The sequence below is a fragment of the Lepisma saccharinum genome, chromosome 21, assembly GCF_977018435.1.
Source record: "Lepisma saccharinum chromosome 21, izLepSacc3.1, whole genome shotgun sequence".
In the NCBI taxonomy this organism is placed as follows: domain Eukaryota; kingdom Metazoa; phylum Arthropoda; class Insecta; order Zygentoma; family Lepismatidae; genus Lepisma; species Lepisma saccharinum.
In genome coordinates, this window is record NC_139249.1 from 22,218,547 (window position 1) to 22,236,929 (window position 18,383).

The 18,383-nt window shown below is 38.5% G+C and overlaps 2 protein-coding genes across 3 annotated transcripts in view; one reads left to right on the forward strand and one right to left on the reverse strand.

Moving 5' to 3' along the window:
• Positions 1 to 1,263, reverse strand: part of LOC146004262 (UPAR/Ly6 domain-containing protein qvr-like) — a 223,112-nt gene extending 221,849 nt beyond the window's left edge. The window contains exon 1 of one of the 2 annotated variants that reach the window (XM_083142958.1): positions 1,117 to 1,263. The gene's annotated coding sequence lies outside the window, so the exon portion shown is untranslated. Of the gene's footprint in view, positions 1 to 1,107 lie in introns of both variants that reach the window. The other variant, XM_083142957.1, reaches the window with a different exon arrangement.
• The window catches only part of LOC146004261 (UPAR/Ly6 domain-containing protein qvr-like), a 218,804-nt gene that overhangs the window by 141,704 nt on the left and 58,717 nt on the right, over positions 1 to 18,383 (forward strand). The window contains exon 2 of the mRNA XM_083142955.1: positions 8,875 to 8,919. Coding sequence (XP_082999081.1) covers positions 8,875 to 8,919 — 45 coding nt within the window. The remainder of the gene's footprint in view (positions 1 to 8,874; positions 8,920 to 18,383) is intronic.

Here is an 18,383-nt window from a genome sequence, read left to right on the forward strand (position 1 = left end):
CGTATGTACACTTTTACAAAATGTTATTTGAAAAGAAGGATGTACTGAAAAAGATCCGTTCATGGGCAAAATATCAATTAATGACTTCTAATTCTAAAACACTGCTTGATTGGAGTGCAGTGCATATCACCATATTACGTAGGATATTTACACAGTATTTATTCCATCAGTTTTCAAACATAAGTATTTATGACGAAACAAGGCCCAAGTTCCTTTCTTTGTGTTGCGATTTAATCGTGCTACGAATGCAATTTTAACATGGTTCAATTTCGATTTACTTCTGTTAACACATACTGGGGAGTTTTAGCGATTACTTAAGATTTTGTTCAATATATGCTTTCGTAGTTAGGTTAGGCAGGCCAGGTTTGGTTCTCTTAGCATTAAAACAAAGTTCCTAAAAAATTCTACTAAGGTTCCAATTTACTTCTACATTAATTCCCACTAGTCTACGATACTTACAGTTGCTTGTCAATGGAAAATACATTGTCGATGGGAAGGGTGAAAGCTTGCGTACGGTAACTTTTAAGTTGTTTTTTTCAACATAAATAACTATTTTCGAAATCCAAACAGTGCTCATTACTTTAAGGAAGGTTCAAAGTTCGTGTGACAATGATTGCTAAAATTCTACGATAATTAGTCTTCCTGCTAGGAGAAATTTAAAGAAGTCATAAAACAATTGGAACCGTTACCCGAAACAATTTTTATATTAAAATTTGCACATGTTGCCGTCTCGTTTTTCCTTCAGGAAATATTAACAATGTCCCGCTTTTGTTGTTTTAAAAATCTGGCAGCCTTATTAAAGAGAGAAACAAGACGTTGGTTGATTGGTGTTTTAAGTCCACTTTATGCACAGTAAGGCTAATCGGGACTGGACATACAGTTTAAAGTAGGATCCGAACCACTATGTGCCTCCACCGGGTATCGAACCCGGGACACCTTAGAAACAAGACGTGAATGAATGCATACGTTTCATGTGAAACGAATATGCCTCGTGTCGATCCCTTCAAAATTCAAACGCAAACTCTGGGTTGACACGACAAACTTATCCCATTCGATTCTGCGAAAGCTAACACAGTTATTATGCAAAACACCTTAACATTTACTTACAGTACTTACGCCCTCTCTTGTTCATCTGCTTCACACACGCGCGTACACGCACAACAGTCGGAAGTAATTGCTCGAGAACACACCGGTAAGTAAACAAAATCAACCTGGTTCCACGTAAACAAAGCATTTGAATGCCTGAACAGCATTTGTCCACTCTGACAAGTAGCTGTGTACAATATCAACACGTTCAGGATTTACGAAAGTTTGAGCGATCGTACCACTAGGTGTCAGCACTTGTATACGCAGTTGCCTTGCAGGCTGACTTGTCTTGGTTCAGTTTAGATGCGTTCAGGAAATTTTGTCAGAATGTTAAGTCTATTTTAGGTTAGTCGGAGCCGGACCCACAGTTTAAAGTGATATCCGAACCACTGTGCAATGCGTCTCCGTCGGGAAATGAACCCAGGATTGCAAGACAGCAATTTATACGTCATCTGGGAGGTTCTGTTTGGTCGCCGTGTGACAATATTCAAATAGTCTGAAGTTCACGAAGGAAAACAATGTTTCAAAGGGGGGGTGGAGTAATAAGACAATTCAAGAAAGCTGATTTATAAATGTATTTACATAAAGACATTTCACTATCATTGTTTATTTGTTGGAGATGTTTATTCATTTACAATTTTCAATTTTCTATCATCGTAAATGTCTTTGTTTTTCTGTTTTATGCGCTGACGGCGCCTGGGAAAGAAAATGAGTGACTTATTCAATCGGCTGGAACGACGTGATGATTTCCACTGTATTTGCATCAGTGGAGTAGCATGAGCATTTCGGGTGGGAACGCCAAGTCCAAAGAAAGGCTACGCTTCTTTTTGCTAATAGTTTACTTGTGGGATTAGTCGATGTAAGCATTGTCTATTTGAAAATACAATCCCATTGTGTTTTGTTGCTTAAAGTCCGTCGGCCTCAGATAAAACATGATCCATGCATATATAATAGCTAGCAAATGAGATGCCTCATTACAACAAAGGTTTGGAAGACTTTTGCTATATACACCCGCCGCAAAATGACTTCGAACCTCATAACAAAACCTCAAAAAATTACATCTTTATCATAGGCCGGACTTTTATCAGAAAGTCTTAATTAATAATTCTCGAACCAAACAATGGCATTTTCTATTTTGTAAGGTTACTTAGTGTTTGTAAGAAGTCTTTAGACGAACTGAACCCCTATTTTTTCTAGATTTATAAATTTACCTTAAATAACATTTTAAGAGAAATACAATTTAAAAACAAGTCAACATATTTTTTTAAAAAAGAATCATTGTTAAAACTTTCAACTCGCAGTTATTCTCATAAAATGTTTTGTAGTTTTTCTGAAAACTTTTATTTCTTATTTTTCAAAAATAGATTTATTGACTTATTATGAAAGTTTATACTATTTTGGAACATTTCTGAGTAAACCGGACGTTGATAGGAGACACCGTTCCCGAGATATATCAAATAAAAAATATCAAATATGGCGGATTCTTTTCAAGATGGCAGCCGTCGGAGCACAGATATCGATTGGCTACTCGACTCAAAATAACTTTAATGATAGAACAATTAATCGTACCAAGTCTATTGCTTTTATAAACATGTCAATGATTCAGGGCTTAGCCTCCAGCCTGTGATAAAGATGTAATTTTTTGTGCTTTTGTTATGAGGTACGAAGTCATTTTGCGGCGGGTGTAGCTTTCTTTAATTAGGTTGTTGAAATCAGAACATCTTAAGGCATTCGGAGTCTTTTGCCTGAAACATAGTATATGTATAAGAAAACTATATTTTGTTTCTTTCAGTACACTCAGCTAACCAGGGAAACCTTCCGGCATTACGCAAGACATTAAAAATCCTTCCAAAATCACAAACAATTGTAGAACAATAGTAGACCCATTATTATTTTGTATGATTTAACTATTGATTTATTTGGTTTTACTTCGCTTTACTGCCACATTTGGCTAATCGCGAAGGAATATTTATATGTGATGATATTGATAAAGTTTAAGGGACACTCACAAAGAATAATCACTAAGCACTCTGCCACAGAGGTCGGTGGATGATCCACCTATCGTACACTCTACTGACGTAACAGTGCCGATTAGTAATTCAGACTATCGCGTTGCGTCATAAAAAAAATTGATAAACGTTTTAAAATAATTTCGTCAGAGATAATTCGATGTTAACAGTTTCGAAACGAATGCTAAATATTTTCATTGATAAAATATAAAGGATTTATATATTAACGAACAAATGAACTTTCTTAATTATATATTAGTTTTGAGGGTTAATTGGTAGAGCAACCTCAAGCTGAACTTCGCCCATGAATAAATAATCTCTTTTTCTAACCTTTCATGCCACTAGGACTGAAAACTCTGATGAAAACTGTGTTGTTGTTGTTTTTGTTTTAGTTTTTAATGCACATCGCTGTATATATTGGAGTTTGGTAAAGTTACGTGAGTCATATTACGTATTGTAGCATCACGCAGCACGAGCGCGAAGAACCGGGTAGGTTTGTCGTCTGCATCGGAAAGCAGGAAGGGTCACGTGAGCCCTAGAACCAATCAGGTTACTCCGTACGCCAGCGTACAAGGGAGCATTTCGCCCATGCTGAGAGATCAAAGCTTTCGCTCCAGACAGGCAGAGAGTCACTGTGGCTGTGGGCAGAGTCCTGTACGCCAAACCTACCCGGCAAGCAAAAGCATGTTATGTTAAAACGAGAGCTGTTTAGTGGAGCATTGTAGGCGTACCGAGATAAATAGCTATTATAATGTCATATAGCTCAAACACATATAAATTAGTAATGTTTTACTTTTTATTTACACATTTTTCCCCATTTTAAATCGGGGAACGCCGGGCGTATGGGCGTTCAATAAAGCTACGCCACTGATTTGCATTTTAAACATTTTACGTCACATTTGCTTCTCGATTGGTTATAGGTCCTTTCCACTCTTACGGCGGCCGGTCCTAGTTCTGGCAAGGGAAGTTGGGAGTGGGGATTACGCCTCAGACCAACCAGACAACAGCAGTGGCGCCGAGAAACACGACGCGGCGGGAAGAAGTATTACGTGAACCTCGTTCTGCTGGCTGCTGCGTTTCTTATCGTGCTGGATTGGTCGCTTCCCCGCTCCCCACTTCTCTTGCCAGTATTAGGATCGGCCGCCGTAACAGTAGAAAAGACCTTTAGAGATGTTGCTAATCGATTTATTGAAATGCAATTTTTGGGTGCCTCAACACTTGGGGCTATTTTGCACCCGTCACATTACAAGGTGTCCAGCCCCTTATTGTAATTATAAAATCAATGCTTGTCTCTGAGGTCTAAATGTTCCTTGCCCATGTTAAAAGCTGAGGCTGTAGAGGGACGATCAGCACATAGAAGAACAAAACACAGACGCCTCGTGACCTGAAAAAAGCAGTTACCGGAAACTGAGGTTGAATTAAGCTGCCTTCTCAAAAGGTCACCCCTTACACGCCATAGAGATGTTGCCTCGTGATCAAATAGACGCATATCCGTGGTTTCGATCTCACCTTAAACTGTAATCCAAACACCGAATAGATTATGGAGATAAAAGTAAGACCGACTTGAAGAAATAATCTGACCAATAAATTCATAAAAAAACTAAAAAGAAAAAACTTGGAGATTGCACAATAAATTATAGATTAGAGAACGTATACGACCCACCCAAAACTTGTTTTGAAGAAAGTTAGTGCTATATTAAAGTTTACTTTTGGACGTCTGGCTGTCACGCGAGAGACCGACGTTTGATTCCAGCTGGGGCAATCTCATTAATATCCTCGTCAATGGCCCCGCGTAAATGGTTCTAGGAGGTAAAGGTGGCCAGAGCGTGATCCTGATTATATCCTCTCCACTATACTCGAGATCGATAAATTGTAGTGGCCTGTACCTCCATACCTTCAATGTTCCCTCATGGCACAGTGTAACTACCTTTACTCTTTTAATTACGTATATTTTTGTACAATTTCTTTACGAATATGATTCTATGAGAGGTGGTACGACCAGCTTCAACCCCTCTTCTGGCATAGGTGCGCCCCCGAAAGAGTTGTTAGTAGTAAAATTAACTAAGCAAAATACTTCTTTGCTTTGAGTTTGAGTTCCACTTTATGCACAGATAGGCTAATCGGGACTGGACCTACAGTTTATAGTGAGATCCGAACCACTATGTGGCTCCAGCGGGTATCGTACCCGGGACCCCCTGATTACAAGGCGACTACGCAATCGGAGAGGCCCTACTTCTATGCTGTTAATTTACCCCAAACTTGCACGAGGAAAATGATTGAATTGGGATGAATGAGTATATTTACAGTAAATGAAAAAAATCATGCATAATAATAATACATAATGTGCATAATATAAAAATCGCGGCCTTCACTTTTCCATGAGCTGAAATTAACATCCTTTATGTTATTCACTAAATCTTCCATTTTTCTATTTATTTTGAGAACAGCTGTTTTCACACAAATTTTAATTATCTTAACTATAAACATGAATGTGTGTTGGTAAGTATCGATTCTCACAACATATTTTACCTATTCATGCAATAAAAATAGTTATACTACTATAAGACCTACCCTTAGTAATAAAATCATATCCAATAATTTCTAATAATCATATCCGATATATATTTTCATAACAATAATAATAATTATTATTCTATGAGTTACTTTGTTAGCACCAGAACCGAATTTCTTGGCGGAGTGGTTACCAGAACACTACAACTTCATGGGTGCCAGGTTCGATTCCCCACCTGGGCACGGGTGTTCTTTGTGAGTGTCCATTCATCAATTTCACCATATCATCGCCCATCCTCATCGTCGCGATTAGCCAAAAGCGGCAGAAATGTGACGCTAAATATAAAAAATCATACCAAACGTTAACTCCAGAGGGTCCCTCTAAAAATATTGCTATATACGTGTCTTGATTCATGGGTATGCGACTGACATTGAAAGCCACAGTCCCACCGGAACAAGAAATTACACTCTCAAGACCCGCGGTATTCCAGAGAAAAGGAAAAGTTTCATGAAATATTCCACGCAATATCCGAAACAATTCTGTAACGGCCAACTTTGCAGGAGGGATAAACGTGAGTGCTAACTGCAACAGGAAACTGTTCGTGCAGTTGTTAGATTTCGCGTGTAGTGGCACAAGTTGTGATGACATGCTCAGATGAAATATAACCTCTGACTCACCAAAGGTCACAGTATCCGCTACGCCTGTTATTTGCCGTCTCTGTGCTACATAACTGTTTCACGAGTGACTTCAGACAATATAGCCATGCTTCAGCGTGAAAGAGAAATTTATATTAATAAACGTTTCGACGTACCGCACATATTGTACATCTTTAGAATATATGTAATTAATAACAAATGCCACTATTGCATCCTTCTTAAGACCTGCTCCGATTAACAAGTAATTGCACAAAGGCTATTTATGAATCACTGAGAATCGTTGTGGGGAAAATGTGTTCGATTTGCTAATCATAACTGCCAATGAATGAACTTCAAAGAATCAATTTTGAATTCATTAATATTTTAATGTTATTTCATACATATTATTCTTTATTTATTCGAACTGTGGTAATTACCTGAACGATAGTGACATGCAATGACAATGAATGTAGAATTGAAATTTATGTCACTATTCATATTGTACATAACACGTACAAAGAAAAGGCTTCACTTGTCATTAAACACTTCTTTTGCGTCATTCAAGAAATTTACATTTGCAACAGAACTGGTGTTTCAACATATTATTACTAGGGGAAAACAATGTTCTATGTTAATTTACCGAAACAAGGACATGTGTTAAGTCACTGTGTACTCTGATATACCATGTAGCTACCTACATAGTATGTGTATGTTCAAATGTTTAATGTTGTGCTATAAATGTTAGTGTATTTAAGTGCTAATCAAAATACATAAATTTGCATTTTCTAAAATATTAATTCATGGCTTTGCTTTCAAATAATGAGCTTTGTTTTCTTTCTGACTATTACGACCATAACATATTTTGCTACGCTGCGTGGTTATGTTTGCTTATATCTCAGGCTATTTAAATCTGACTTTATTTAGCTTTCATTTCCTTTTAATTTCTGAGCACCACTGACAGTTGACTGACGAAACTGACAACAGTTGTCTGTAAACGATTATCACATGCCAAACACTCTTAAAATATAAAACGTACGTATATCATATTTCCCTTAAGGAAGGGAATGTTGACTTCTATCTACAAACTATGCCATAAAGTTTAGATGTTGCCGGTGTCATATATCACAAAAAGAACTGTGATGCCCAGTCATTGGCTATATCACAAAATAATCCGAAACTGTCAGATCGTGAACATCTATATCAAAACAATAACATGAATGCATTTGCCGTGACCAGACAAGCAAAATATAGCATGAGGATGTGAAAATCGAGGACACGAATGGGCCTTTATCGCTTCGCAGTAATTGCAAATTGCTGTTATCGATTCTCTTGATGTGTCAGTGTGTATTTACCTCGCAGCAAATAACATTAAAATTGCTTTCTGTGTGCTTTTGCACTTCATGCTTTTTTTGCTTACTCGCAAGACGAAAATTAAATCAAAAGCTGAACCAAAGTCAACTACGGAAACTGTACATAGACAACTTGAGCTGTAATACAACATTCTAGCTTTGAACACCAACTCCCATTTTGAGGTAAAGTTATTAGTAAATTAATTTATAAGACACAGTATTACTACCGAGAAACAGAATGCAAGAATAACCATTTGACATACAACATTACAATCAGGCATTGCTCTTGTACATAATATACATGTACACTTTCAGCTCAAAATCAGCTCTTGCACGTAACATTCTAAAAATAAATAAATTAATAAAGCATATGCTTCTAAAGCTGCAAATAGAAATAGAAATGAATGTAAAGGAAAATTTAACTTACAATGTAGAAGATATGCATACTCTTCTTGGGCAGGATCTGACAAGTTTACATATCACAGATTGCTGACGTAAATTCTTGCCATAGACAACTAGTTACAGATTGGAAAATATATATTTCTTTTAAGTAAAGACGCGTACTTTACTTGTGAAAAGATAGAGGATTATAATGTGCATTCTGATTAGAGTGCACAACTGTGCATACATTGTGTGGTTTTAATCTTTCTTCTTACTTTACAGTACACAAAATCATAAAAAAACATTAATAGGAACTCAATAAAAGAGCATACAGGCTCCCTGTGCTTTCGTCTGGCTGCTTCCAGAAAAGCTGAATAGCCAGAATACAGTGTTCACATTAATACAACAACCGTAGCAATCCTGACAGGATGGCAAACAAAATTCATCCCGATACATTCTACTCGTGACCAAACACACAAATAGCAGCTGTTATTTTCACGTTCATGGAGCAACCTAATCAATCTTCACCCGTTAGAAGTAATGACTAGATTTTCTGAAATTAAGAAATGCCATAAAGAAGGACAAGTATAAATGACACGGGCCTTTTCGCAGATAACAGGGGAAAGAAACTCCTAGCACGAAGGAAGCTACAGTGTTTCAGTGTGTAGCGATGTTCTTCGTGTTCCTTGGATGGCTTGGCTGTATCTGTGTCGTCGTGTGTTGGTGTCTCGTGATAGGAGTTGACGGGTACACAGACTAAATGACACTGTTTTTTTCTTTTTTCTTTTCTTTGCAGTAATCCTCTTTGCCTCGGTTGCCCTAACGGCAGAAGAATGTAAGCCTAATTATAGTAAGTACATGGTTCATGCATTCTATGTGTTTCTCTTCTTTTCTCTTTGCAGTGCTTCTACTAGCCGCCGTCTCTCTCTCGGAACAAGAATGTTTGGGTAAGTGCCACTTTATGAAATGTTTATATTTGCAAATTATACGGTTTTGGTGAATGAATGGTGAGGTTATTGTGAAAGATATGGTTACAAATCCAACCTGTGAAAAGAAGTCAGGTCGAGGAAATCGAAGACAGATGGCAGCACGAGACGGAACACTGTCAGCACGGCACGCGTTGTACCGAAACTCAATCACAGTCCACACTCGAGCAAGAACATTTGGAGAACAGTCTCAATTGCTACTCTGATTCTAGCTCTTCGCATTTCGATTTTTTTTCCCACTGTAAACAATAATTTTGACGTAATCTGACATGATGTGTTCTTATTTTCTGTTCCACCTCTTTGGAAAGCGAACATTTAAGGCACGTTGCACATGAGCGTCAAAAGTGAGGTGGTGCTCCATCTTGTTGGAAGATGACCTCAAACGTGGCCGTTTACATTTTGTCAATCTGAGGGAACAAAAAATTATCGCATAGTTTTCTCAATTGCCACCAAGCGTCGCTGCCTGCTAACCGTACATTACATGTGCAGAAACTGTTTGAGTTCCTGAACTTAATAAAACAACTTTTAAGATATAGGATATGGTACAACGTATGTTTCACAATGACATCAAGTTCCACCATTTATTCTCGGAAACACTGTATAATACAGAGCGTAAAATAATGTCTGGGATTTAAGCCATGAGACAGAAGGCTAGATAGTGTGGAGGGGAACCTGAAATCGATCGTCTTTTGTTGAGGTAAATAAAAAAATCTAGTCTTGACTAACTATTTCACGGCGGCAGACAAGGAAGAAACTAAAGTCGTCTTCTCAACATGGGAGGTAGCTTTACCTGTGTGTATACGTATGTGAATTCCTCGCTTGCCGCCGCGAATAGTTAGGCAAGACATCGCATTCAATATGCTTCAATCGGTACACCACTTCGGCTACTCCGGAGTCTTTTATCTCATTGGACGAAACTATGTGCAGATTTAATGATAAAACAAAAATATTATTTTTACGTATATGTGACCGGAAATCATGATATGGATATAAATCTACAGAAATACTTTATCACTAAGAAAAAGAATGTGAAAAACGGGGAGAGAGAAGAACACATGTAGAATCGGACAACAACGATGCCTTAAGGAAAGAAAGCAATACTTCCTACAATAAAAGCTGTTTATAGCTACCACAAAACTACCATATTATAGACTCCTTTGTTACGTGCGGGATTTCTCATAACGAGCGTCCTCTGTATTTTTTATTGTCAATATCCGTCAGTTTATATAAGGTTTACTTTCAGAGTGCTTAAATTTATATTTCTGCTTTTATGAACTGTTTTTCGCCCCAGCGCAGTTTATCCAACTTCTACCCATACAGCACAAATCTCCAAGGGATATCCACAATGTCCAGATCAGATCCATCGATATTGTGGATATCCCATGGACGTCCCATGATATCAAGTCCTGGATGTCCAGAGAATCTCCCGTTTTGAATATCCAGGAGATCTCCTGTCCTGGATATTCATGGGATATGTGGTATTACGTACACGTGTTACTAAAAATTCGACATAAATGTATTGATATCCGTGTAAAGATTCATTATCTAGTCTTGAGTTAATTTTGTGAGGACTCAAACTCTGTGATGCAGCAATAACTCGTAACTTACCTAATCTCCCAAAGGAATTGCGCCGTGAGTAGACCCATTGTCTTTTCAGCGAGTCACGCATGCGCGCCAAGCCAGGTGAAATTTTCCTTGCCGCGAGGCTTTCTTTGTGTCTCCAACACAACGACAGTTTGCACAGAGGATGTTGTCTTGCTTAGCCGTAGCAGTTAAGAATAAGCTCTGCATACTCAGCTTATCATGGATACGCGTGTGAATACAAAGATTTTTGGGGTGTGTGTGTGTAATTTTGTGTGCGTCAATCCGTGTGTGAGAGAGAGAGAGAGAGAGAAAGAGAGAGAGAGAGAGGATTACTTGTTATAAGCATAATGTGTACCCGAGGTCTTCGAAATGCGTAAATCTAGTCCAGGAATGTTCTTTTCGAATCCAAATTTTGTGCGAAATATATCAGCATAATGTCCAGATTACGTCCAATTATATCCATATCCACAATGAAATAAAAACATCCAAATAACGTCCCGATCACGTGAACCCATGTCCGAAACATGTCCAAAACTCATCTACAGAATGTCGAAAATGATCCACATAATGTCCGAAACGTTCAAAAATAATACACAGAATGTCCAAAACATATCCTTCCTGGATATCCTATGGATGTACCCTGGATGGACATGGATATCCAGGGATATCTACTGGACATTCCGGGATATCCTATGGAAATCCAAAATTTCGGCACGAATATCCAGAAGATATACATTTTATGTCTCCAGGAGATTTGTGTGCTGTATGTTGCCCCATGCTTACATGAGGAATTAGTAGCGTACCCACATACACACGAAGGCAGTGATTAGAACGCTACATTTTAAAACTACAGTTGCTGTTCCAAAAATGTAGCCTCGCTACAGCTACAGCCCAGGACGTATTTAGGGGAGGGGTCCAGGGGGTCCGGACCAGCTCGAAAGTCTTGCGAAGTACTAAAATTAAATAATGAAAATATACTTATTGGATAATCAAGGGTTATTTATTTTCGCCGTCCTTACAAGAAGGCAAGGAGTAGATTGGGATCACACGGGTTTGAATGAGAGTACTGAAGAAGATTTATGCACACTACTGCTTGTAATAATATACATAAAATGTTACCTTCCGCTAACTGGATCTTTCTTACTTACTCAATAAATATTCAGTTCTTTATCTTCTTGACATTAATTTCCTTACCAGAACAGTTGTTTTCATACAATTCTTGGCGATCTTAACTACATGTAAGCTAGATAATGAATAAGTGATGTTATCTCTTTACGCCTGTGACGTATTTTTTCCTTTTCATGTAATTGATGAAAGTGCACTCGCAAAGTATCAAAATCTGAAAATATTTCAATGACAGGATGTAAAATCATGTCAGAAGTGATCACGGTGTTGCCAGAATCTCAGGCCCAATTCCTCTTTGCAAAGGGCAAAATTTCCCTTTTAAACTCAGTTCACCCTTTGTCTAAAGAGATTATATGATAATAACACTGGGGAACAGTGAAATTGCGGCACAGTGTTTGAGAGCTAATTTAGGGCGATTTCATGCTGCTGAATAATGATATAATAATATATTTCCTGAATTGGCTCTAATTTATGAAATAAATGCAACTAAACCAAAATGGCGGAAACATAAGACATACATATAAATGAACTTCCAACAACAATTTAATATTTCTTTTTGTGATTACAATCATTTACATGATTTTTTGTTTCACTCCATGTCATGGGCACTCTAAATTTGAGTCCCTTTCGTCCGCCTTGGCCCCAATAACGAAGTGATTCCAAACAAGTTTTGCAAACTATATGTGGGACCCATTTTTTATTCTGTTGTCCCAGATTTTTGGCAAAATAAGCCTGATACAAATCTCTCACTACATCCGTGATATTTGTTCTCTGCGATGGTAGACAATATATTCCACGTATATAGCAAAAAAAAAATTGGGTTATTGAAACACTTACTACGTGAGGAACACATATTTCCAATGTATTCACATTAAACGCATTTCACTTAGTTATACTACAAAATTCAACATTAAGAGATATATTGCCTAGCAATGCTTCATAAGTTGGCTAGCAACAATTTACAAATAAATAAATAAGTTTCTTAATGGGAATTTCAGCCCATTATCAAATTTTGACATTACCGAGAAAAGCGTGGAGTAATTTTACCTCCTACATTTTCCATGGTGTGTTTATTTTTATAACTGGAGTCAATTCAACTGAACCAATCATACAATTGGCAATCACAGCTGTTTTGTGTGCTGAAACTGTTATTAAACTTTATGCCACAAAATAAAATCTATTTTTTGTTCCCCAGTGTAATCATTGGTGCATGTTGATATAGCTAGGCCAAACGAAAAATATTAAATAAATTAACATCACGCATGTCATAAGTTTATAATTCATTCTCATGGTTGCTATTAATCGAAGAAATAGAAGAACAACGTGTATATATATATATATATATATAAATACACGTATAACTCAATGGGCTGGAAACAAGTAGTTACAGCAAGACAAATATGTGGATAATGGATATGAAACTAGAACGTAATATAATCTGTATTAATATTGAGCCTGGTGTCTTCAAATTTCCCTCCAGAAAGAGACATTTCCCACCAAAATGTAAATTTCTCTTCAAGAAGGGAGATTTCCAAGCAAAGGGGAAACTTCCCTGCTAAAAGGGAGAATTCCCTTCATGTAGAATCGCTAAGTGAAACTTTTGCGGCAATCCTTGACAAGTGCTCCCTCTTGATCTCTTTCTGTCACAGACGGACACACATGGATGTGTTTGAAGCACTGCCAAATTTTCAATAAATCTGCTCGTAAGTCGGAAATGATTTAAAACCCACGTCTCGTGGCGATTTCAGGAAGAAAACAAATTTGAAAATTAATTTAATCCCACTAAATCTGAGGAACTGTCAATAATTTCTTCCTAGGGACACTTTGTTCTCTTGGTTAAGGTGGAAAATACATTAAATATTATTATCTTCGAGTGCAGAAAGGCACTCCGAAATAAATAATAGAGCAGGGTTGGCTTTAATATGAAACAAAACGGAAACGTAAACATGTAGGAAACTCAGAGAGGAACATTTTAAGGTGCAAAAGTGAAATAAACATGAGCCATTTCTTGTTCAAAGGACCGCCTTGAAATCCCGCTGTCTCTAGGGTTTTTTAGGTAAACACTGCTTCACGTGGTTTCAGCACCGCCTTTGAGCTGTAGCTGCTGCCCTCTGCAGGCCAGTTGCGGAGATACAACTGAGAGAAGGCCCGATTACTAGTTTGTACAAGGGCTGGGAAAGTGTCTTCAGTCAGAAAATATGCGGTTTGCTTTTTTCAACTCACTTGACTACAATTATAAGTAAAGAACTTACGTGCTTTGTGTTTCATAATAAGGTGTTTACATACACACACATACATACAACGGGTTTCGCTATATAATATCTACAAACTTTTTAGAGGACATCATGCGGAACACACTTCCACGTAGCCCGACCCTGTGGCCGAGTGGTTAGCACATCGCGCTGCGACGCCAAGGGTCCCGGGTTCGAATCCCGGTCGGGCTTGGTTGTTTGTGAATGTCCATTCATCAATTTCATCATTTCATCACTCATCCCCATCTTCGAAAATTAGCCAAGAGGCACAAAACGCGAAGTAAAATAAACTAAATCAATCAATCAACACTTCCACGTAGTCCACCTGGACTGTATTTTGCAGACTAACGAGTCCCTGGCGTCTGGACCTACAGCCAGTATAATCTTCGTATGACTGTGCGTTTTCTCCTAGTTTGTGCTGAGTGACCATTTACAGACCAGTGGCGACTCCTGACTTTTTCGGAGGGTAAGAAGAAATTATCGTAAACCGAGGAAGGTTTGAAAAATGCGTTCAATTACATTCACATGTATCGCGTGTACTATCCTTTGCATTTAGAATGTTAGCTGAAGGCCCATGCTCAAGGTGTGGCAAGGGGCCTTTGCTCCTCACTTTGAACTATAAAATATTTAAGTGTGAAACTATAAAAACCGACGAAAATAACATTAACGATATTTCAGATTTTTCAAAAATTTCGATTTTCTTCTCCCTCCCTGTCGTCGAGTGGATTCACGATAACAAAAAGTGCTGCTTAAACTTCGAAATTATGCTAAATGTTTCTAAATTGTGCTAGGATTTATTATTAATTACTTTTTTTCGGATAATTGTAATTCTGCATCTACTTTTCTAGAGTATTGAACTGCGTTACTTATTCTTAACAGTTATGTAATAGTATAAATTTCCCTCCAAAATTGTTTAAAATTGTGCAACAAACAACATGAGTTAAACATACAACTTAAAAGGGTTTGAGAAAATTGTTTACCTCCAAATTCCCACCGATTTCCTACCACAAAATCTCCTGACGAACTAAATCGGGCAGGATGAAGAAAATATAGAAGATGGATCGTGGCATGGCTGTCAAAAAGCTTGCCGCTGGATCGGCATACTCCCTTTCGTTTGAAACATGTCCGCTGGTGAAGTAGAAATAAGATTTGGACATAATATTATTTCTATTTCCTGAAAACATATTCCATTGAATTGGATTTTTCCTCTCCCAGGGACTGGCGTTTGCAGATTTTACCATTATGTCAAAAGCAGGGTGCTAAGTGCCAACAAATATCAAACTGTTGTTGGTTTAGTACCATTTTGCTGGGATTGGCAACGCTGATTGAGGAACAACTTGCTGGTTCCTCAGCCCTCGCCGATCTTCGCAACCTCGCCGCCCCTCCCTTCACTGCCCCTTCCACCCTTCACCCATCTGTATGTAGAATGACAGCCGTGGTTCTTCAGCGAGCGACAGAAAGCCTGTGGCCATCGTCTTTCGGCTGCTGCTGGTGCGTGCGAAAGCAGTCAACTCTTGACAGTAGCTAATTTAGTCAATTGTACGTACCTTGCGCTCACAATTTTATAACACGCATTAAACTCCTAAAAAGTAGAGAACTCGAAATAAGTACAAATGAACTGTAGGAAGTTCCTCACTTCCTACATGGAAGAATCGCCCCTGTTACAGACTCAGCTTTTAACTTGTTAAAGTTATTTGAAGAAATAGTCAAAGTATCAATTTCAAGCACTATCATATATTGTGTTTAGCGTACAAGAATATTCCAGACAGAGAAAACGAACGAGGAAAAATCAACGTCCATGCAGTCGAGACTGCTAACACAGAATACTCCGTGATTTACCACACATACTACTCACCAACATTGATAAGTTCTACACTCAACCACCAGTTGGCAGCACCAAACAAATACACATCATAGAATGCAGTGTTTCTATTATTCTTAACATAACTAAAGTCAGAATATTTTAGTTTCCGACATTACAGTTATACAGGTTGTCGCAAAACAACTTTAACAACGGTTGGGTGCTGGTATATATCTTAAAAACATGTAACTTTTCCCTTTAAACTTTACCTCGAAAGCGCTTAGTTTCTGCGCTATAAGCGCTTAAAATCTATCCTGTATATATGCAACCCAACACAGCAAACGCTCGCTCTTACATAACTTCCAGGGACGCTTGGCAGGGTTGCCACTAGCGTTCCTCGTTAAGAGAGACGACTTGAAAACAACTAGGGAGTCTTGCCTGAGCAAAATCCAAAACATTAATGTTATTTGCGACGTTGTAAGAAGAATTTACAGTATTTATAAACTGACCAAGTCAAAGATGTTGCAGGGCCTCCCCCATGGCGCAGTGGTAGCGTCGTCGCCTTGTAATCAAGGGGTCCCGGGTTCGATACCCGGTGGAGGCACAAGTGGTTCGGATCCCACTTTAAATTGTAGGTCCAGTCCCAAATAGCCTTACTGTGCATAAAGTGGACTTAAAACAACAAATCAACCAATCAATCAAAGATGTTGCAGAACTAATAAGCATTTTTTTTTCATATTTCCTTGAGCAAATTTCAAAAACTCTTTACAATTATATAATGTCGTGGGCTTGTAATGAAGTGGTCACGGGTTCGAAACCTACAAAAGCATATAGTGGTTCAGATCACACTTTAAACTATCGGTCTACTCTCTATTAAGCTATCCTTGTATAAACTGGGCTTAAAACAAAGCTCAATCTCGAACTCTCTTTACAACAGTGGCGTATGCTGAGTCTAACACCTGGACTACGACACCTGGTCCTAGACTATGGAGGAAGGGAGAAGACTAATAGGCTCATTCTTGACGTCTTCAAGGAAACCACGTTGCCATCCCAACGGTAGTCAGGTTGCAACCTTTTAAGAATTCAGGATGCCAACTTCTAAGAAGTCAGGTTGCCAACTCCTAAGAGGTCAGGTTGCAAACTCCTAAGAAGTCAGGTTGCAAACTCCTAAGAAGTCAGGTTGCAAACTCCTAAGAGGTCAGGTTGCAAACTCCTAAGAAGTCAGGTTGTAAACTCCTAAGAAGTCAGGTTGCAAACTTCTAAGAATTGAGGATACCAACTTCTAAGAAGTCAGGTTGCCAACTCCTAAGAGGTCAGGTTGTAAATTCCTAAGAAGTCAGGTTGCAAACTCCTAAGAAGTCAGGTTGCAAACTCCTAAGAGGTCAGGTTGCAAACTCCTAAGAAGTCAGGTTGCCAACTCCTAAGAAGTCAGGTTGCAAACTCCTAAGAAGTCAGGTTGCAAACTTCTAAGAGGTCAGGTTGCCAACTCCTAAGAGGTCAGGTTGCCAACTCCTAAGAGGTCAGGTTGCCAACTCCTGATAAGTCAGGTTGTAAACTCCTAAGAAGTCAGGTTGCAAACTCCTAAGAGGTCAGGTTGCAAACTCCTAAGAAGTCAGGTTGCCAACTCCTAAGGAGTCAGGTTGCAAACTCCTAAGAAGTCAGGTTGCAAACTCCTAAGAGGTCAGGTTGCAAACTTCTAAGAGGTCAGGTTGCCAACTCCTAAGAGGTCAGGTTGCCAACTCCTAAGAGGTCAGGTTGCCAACTCCTGATAAGTCAGGTTGCAAACTCCCAAGAAGTCAGGTTGCCAACTCCTAAGAGGTCAGGTTGCCAACTCCTAAGAAGTCAGGTTACAAACTCCTAAGAAGTCAGGTTGCAAACTTCTAAGAAGTCAGGTTGCCAACTCCTAAGAGGTCAGGTTGCAATCTCCTAAGAAGTCAGGTTGCAAACTCCTAAGAATTCAGGTTGCCAACTTCAGAATCGCCATTATCTTGAGTGAGTATTTTACTTTCTAGGCTTCAGGCTTCACAGATAGCCTAGCTAGCCTGGAATATACGCTGCTGCTTTACAACTATAGTTGTAATTGTTACCCTTAGCTCCGACTTAATTAGATTTATCTGATGGGTCAATTTTTTGCTCATCAGTATGGACATTGGATTCTGGGTTGCTTAAGATCTTGCAGCCTGGAGGATAAAAAAAAAGCTCTAATACGGGAGTTACATGGAAATATGGGAGAGTCCGTCACTCTATCGGAGAGACCCTGGAATCTTCAGGAGAAGAGTTACAGGTTCGCACCAGTTGTTCATTTATTTAAAAAAAAAAAGCGTACAAGAGAGTATGAATTTTTCCCCATGTTGAAAGTGGAAGGGATTTTTATGTTGTATTAAGCTAGACACGATATTTAAAAAACATTTTAAAAATTCGATAAGAATTTTCAGAATCCCATGTATTCTTTATGGAGGAAAAACGCAACAACTTGCAAGTTACAGCTAATCAAATGGAAGTTTTGACTTTTCCTCCTGCCAATAACATCTTCAATCTGTCCTCTTTCCGTTGATATTTTTTTCTCTGCCATCGGAAAGTTTGATATTATCAAGAGAACAAATAAAACAATGCTCCTATAAGCGTAATGCATTTCTCCTTGACTCCCACGACCATCTCGGCAG